Source organism: Sparus aurata, chromosome 3 (genome assembly GCF_900880675.1).
Source record: "Sparus aurata chromosome 3, fSpaAur1.1, whole genome shotgun sequence".
In the NCBI taxonomy this organism is placed as follows: domain Eukaryota; kingdom Metazoa; phylum Chordata; class Actinopteri; order Spariformes; family Sparidae; genus Sparus; species Sparus aurata.
In genome coordinates, this window is record NC_044189.1 from 8483525 (window position 1) to 8489003 (window position 5479).

The 5479-nt window shown below is 40.6% G+C and overlaps 1 protein-coding gene across 1 annotated transcript; it reads right to left on the reverse strand.

Moving 5' to 3' along the window:
* Positions 1 to 1694: 1694 nt before the first annotated feature.
* On the reverse strand, positions 1695 to 4811 carry smim13 (small integral membrane protein 13). Its single transcript, XM_030412934.1, has 2 exons — positions 4303 to 4811; positions 1695 to 3021 (listed from the first exon to the last, which is right to left on the reverse strand). Exons 1-2 carry the CDS (start codon positions 4376 to 4378, stop codon positions 2831 to 2833), a joined length of 267 nt encoding a protein of 88 aa, XP_030268794.1. The 5' UTR covers positions 4379 to 4811; the 3' UTR covers positions 1695 to 2830.
* Positions 4812 to 5479: the final 668 nt, after the last annotated feature.

Below are 5479 nucleotides of genomic sequence, written 5' to 3' on the forward strand. Positions count from 1 at the left end.
AAGCCAGCCCTCAGAGCTTAAAGGAGACGCAGAGAGTTCACCATGTGTTTTTGTGTTTGTTTTTATTTTTAGTATTTTATTTTTGTGTTTTTAGCATCTGGTCCTGTTTGTGAGCTCCGACTCAAAAACAAAACAGCTGCAGTGTTTGTTTCACAGCATCAGACACCTCCCGACCCCTTGACTGATGGAAACAAAAAAACGATTATGAAGATTTAAATATATCCGTTCATTAGAACATTTCCTTTTCTTGTACTCTGACCTGAGGGCCTTTAAAGGTCAACGCACTCTGCTCCAAAATAGTTTTATTTAATTCTCAGTTAAGTCGTGAGACATAAAAGATGCAGGTGAAAGAGCTATGTTCTTTGTCCACATGGATTCAACACATACTGAAGAGAATAAAGAGATAAAACATGTGCTGTCCTGCTCAGATGTGAAGCTGCTGTTCCTTCAGGCTGTGAGGCTGCAGCTTGTGTGGGGGCTGTTTTCTGTCAGTGCCACAGTGACACCTAGTGGTCAGAGTCAAGGACGACAGGTGGATGGAAGATACTGGAACACCTGCGAGCCTCGTGGATTCATATTTACATTAATGAGATAATAATACAAACTCACTCAAATTATCTTTCCCACAACTGAATAAACAAGCTGTTCTCAGAGGACGATAACGTCTTCTGATTACAGTTTATTCCCCAAAACTAAAGCGTGCACCTTTAAGTAAAAGAAGTAATATTACTGTGTAGAAATACTCAGTTACAAGTAGAACTCCTGAATACATTCAAGTACAAGTATCGGCTTCAAAATGCTCTTAAGGAGGACAAAAAAGTCAAAGTACTTATTATGCAGTAATTATAAACGTTAAGGCAGTGAGCTTTTTATTCAAAATAATACGATGCAGTATTCACTCAAAAATACAAATATCAACATTTTTTTGACTAAATGGCGTGATATGAATATTGTGACAGTATCGTAGTGATTAACACAATAAGATTTTAGATGAATAATCACCAGAAATGTGGTTAAAGGAACCTGAACCAGCCTTTAAAACCTCTCAAAGACAACACGTGTACCGAATCATATAAAACAATATCCACAAGACTCATATCAACATAGCGATTTAATACTGATTTATTGCCCTAATGAATATTGAATGATTGGATTTCAATTATTAATGCATTCATTTGTAGACTACTTTAATGCTGCAGCTGGTTAACAGCGGGCTAATCTGAATGACTTTATATACTGCTGGTAGCTTGTGAAAACCATCCCCAAAGATCAATAAGATCTTTTATCTTAGCTTATAATAATTAATCATATTTAATTTGTTGACTCTTGTACTAATGTCATATATGAATATGTGGAAGGTGTGTGATGTGTATATAATTATTTGCATTTACTGTATTTGTTTTTGTTTTGGTCCTAATCTTGATTAATCTAAAATGTTTCCCACTCCCATCTTAAAGACTCGAGGCAAACGTTTGTTTACTTTTCTGGCATCTCAAGGATTATTTTATCAATAAATCTGATGATCATGTTCTTGATCATTTACTGAAGGTGGCCATTAATCTCCTCTACAGACACGTGAGACACTATTAAATGTTTTAGCTAATACATGGTTCTTTCCATGTGCGCATAAAGAACAAGTCAGTTAATGATGTATTTTGTGTGTTTTATAATACTTGTACTTTATATCTTGCATATAAGAGAACTGGGAGCCATCATTTATTTGTTTTTCTTTACAAACAAACAGTGCTCGACATACTTATGGCATTATTTATTTGAAGCTGGTGCTCCACTGAAGAAGAAGAAGAAGGAAGAAAATAAAGCTGATAAAAAGGTGCAAGAGTTACATGAGTTTGACCTGGAGGGAGAATATTATCACATAAATATCGACTAGGCCCTGGTCAGCTTTGATTTGCTCTGTAATGGTAACCGAGCTACTGTCAACCATACAAAGGAGGTCGTGTTACAAACAGTGGATGCCATCTCGACAGGCACTGGTACAGACAAGAGGCACAGGGAACGGGAGAGGGTTCAGACGCTCCTCCAGATCAGCTAATAACACACGGAGCTGCTTCTGAACACCGACAGTCCTCGACACCTTCTCCTCACTCTTCAAGTATAAATCTATAATAAAAAACAAAAGGGTGAAGGAGAAGTTGCAAGAAGAAAAAGGTCACATTTTTTTTTGTTTACACAACTGGAATGAAGCCGTGTCATTCGTCATCTGCCCGGGAAGCTCTGGGGGCGTTTTCTTCTTCTACTGGATGGTCGTCCATAATACAAAGAGTATACTGTGCAGGAAACATCAACATGACAGCGTGAACGATCCTTTCATTGCACTTTGTAACGGTTTTAAGGAACATACAATTGTCAGCTGTACAAGTCGTCTGTTTTTCAGTTTTATCTTGAAATGATGTCGACGAGATCACTTTTAACATTTATCTCCCTCCTCGGTTCAACGCGGGACTCACTTCTGGTAAAAACACAAGACTAACACGTGTGAGAGGATTAAAACATCTGTGTGTGTGTGTGATGGAGCAGCGTCACGCTCCACAGCAGGTGGCAGGAAGCAGCCTCAGACTCAGTACACATATGACTGTACATAATAAAACATATGAACAGATGAAATACAGAAATGGACACCAATGTACATAAATGGCTTTTCCCTTTGAAACCAGGAGATCTGCCTGGTCAGTTTAAAGTGTCCTGATGAAGAGGAGGGCTGACTGAGCGTCCTTGTGTAGTGTAGAGAAGAAGGTCAGTGGGAAACATCTCTGATGAGCGGTCACTGTGAGCAGAGCGTTGGGTGCACAGTGGCTGTCTGGGTGATTTTCTATGCAGTGCTCTCTGGAGAGGCGACTCTTTGGCGTGCCGTCCTGGGCCGATTTCGTGTCGGAGCGCTAGCTGTGCGCTCGCTCTTCGTTTCGGACGGCTGCGTCTCGGCCTGCGGGGTGCTGGCGTCCCCGACAAGTTCACGCAGGAACTTGAATTTGGACAGGAAGAGCTGCCACACTACATACCAACCTGAGGGAGGAAAGAAGAGGAAGTAGATGTTTACAGGAATGGTCAAAGTGCTTTATGAATCAGTTTGATTACATTAAAGTAAGCATGAGGGTCAGTTAACAACTTACTTCCAACGCTCAGCTTACTAATACAAACAATTCTGGCCACTACACAATAAAAAACCCTTTCAACTCAATCCAAACAAAGACGGTAGGCAGAATTGACAAAATCTTACACAATCTGTATGCTGTTAATCAACATTTTTGAGTATTTAGGTGGTCTTGATTAAAAAGTACACTAGAATAAACAGTAAACAGTATATGTTGCATCTGATGAGTACAACAACATGTATTATCATTACTTTCTAACACTGTGTGGACCAAGCGACCTAGATAACACTTAATCTGCATTGATTGTTGCAGTCCTGCTCTAACATTACATACACCTGCTTCTCTGGCTCAGGTGTGTCCAGTCTGGTTAGAGGAGGGTGTCTGATAGCGGTGTACCAAAATATCGATACTACGATATAGGCTATCGCATTGAGGTACATTATCGATACACTGGTGCCAAATACCGATATTTAATCATATTTAAATTGTGGTCAGTGTGTGTGTTAAGAAGAGCCACTGTGCCGTATACACTTTGTTTTACTTGGCTGTCATTCATGTGAAATTGATTGACAATGTTTTGTAATTCCTGTGAAATGGATTCAGTGCAGTCAACAAACTCTGAATTTCTTCAGTGACACAAATATCGTGATGTATCGTGGATGAAATTTCTTGCAATATATCGATTATCACAGAATCGCTGTATCGTGATATTATCGTTATCGTGGGCAAAATATCGTGATAGCATCGTATCGCGAGGTACATGGTGATACCCCGCCCCAGTGTCTGACTGAGGACTGACTGAACTGCAGAACTGAGGAGCAGATAAGGAGCAGCCATGTTTGTGTTCAGACATCTGCCAGACTCCTTCTCTGTGACTGGTAAATATAGAAACTGCTCACTGTAATTGAAACTTGCCGGTTGGAGACATTCAGTACACTCTGACCTGCCTTACAAAGCAACTTTATTAAAAGGAATAGGTGGACATTTTTAGGCTAAACTGTTGATCTACTCCCACAGGAGCGTTGAGTTTTAAGCAAGTAAACATAACAGCATCTTGTTAGCTAGCAGTTTAATAAAGTGACATCGGCCTTATTGACTCACAGTACGATGACAACATTTACAGCAGCCACAAAAAGACTTAGTCAGACAGTGAGTTATGTAAGTTTATGAAGGTTATTCGCTGTAAACTCACCAAACAGCATGAAGAGCAGCGCACAGACGAGTGTGGCCACAATGACCAGCAGTGTGAGTCCGACACTCTGCCACATCTTAGCCGGACACCAGATAGCACCAACAGCATATGGGGGGGAAAGATGCGGTGTAGTTTTCTGCTTCCCTCCCCACACAACAGGTAGCTAGCTGGGTTAGCCGCCTGGCAGCTGCGTTATATAGCCAGCCGAGACGACAGAGAGGAAAACAAACAGCAGCACATTGCAAACTCACACCAGCTTGTTTGCTAGCGTGCGGCTTGCTAGCTGGTTAGCTAGCTGGTTGACAGACGCAGTAGTTTCACACGCCGACAGAGGACCGTGACATTAGCTGACGTTGGCCGGTCACAGCGGGGTAAAGTCCGTCTTCTGTCTGCTACATAACTGCAACATGTACCAGCGAGCTGTCACAGACGAGGCAGAGCTGCAGCTCACTACAGTAACTGGGTTAAGACAACAAAATCAACGTCATGAGACTCGCACTGCGCATGCGCAAGGTCCGTTTGACTTCTGGGTAATGAAGTTTTTTGGTATCAGCGTTCCCACTTTTGTACTTCTTCTATTAATTCTTTAAAAAGCTTTCCAGAAACACAGAAATACACTACATTTCTAAAACTTATTATTTTACATAGATAATTAAGATCTTTTTTTTTATTTTTCATTTTCTTTGAATATGATGATTTCTGTCTTCATAAATAAACAAACTGGCCATAATTTGCCCAAGTTTTTTTTTGTTTGTTTGTTTTCACATGTTTCGGCAGGATTCGGAGAAACTTGTCCATGTGTTAAACTTCAGTTGACTAGAATACTGTAATGATGTCTATAAAGGACTCTCTAAAGAAATCCATCTGACAGCTGCTGCTTGAGTCCTAATAAGGACCAAAAAAAGTCCATTACGTAACTCCAGTTCTTACATCTTTACATTGGCCTCCTGTCTGTCTGGGCAGATATTGCAAAATCCTGCTGTTGGTTTGTAAAGCACTGAATGATTCTGCTATGTTCTGAACCATCCAAACCTCTGAGGTCATCAGGTACAGGTCTGTTTTAAGTCTGTATGTCAAAACTAAACATGGAGAAGCAGCATCTCCTTTAAATCAAGGCTGAGGACCCACTTCTTTTATTGAACGTCAAGGCTCTGATCCTTATCTTGAACTGCACTCT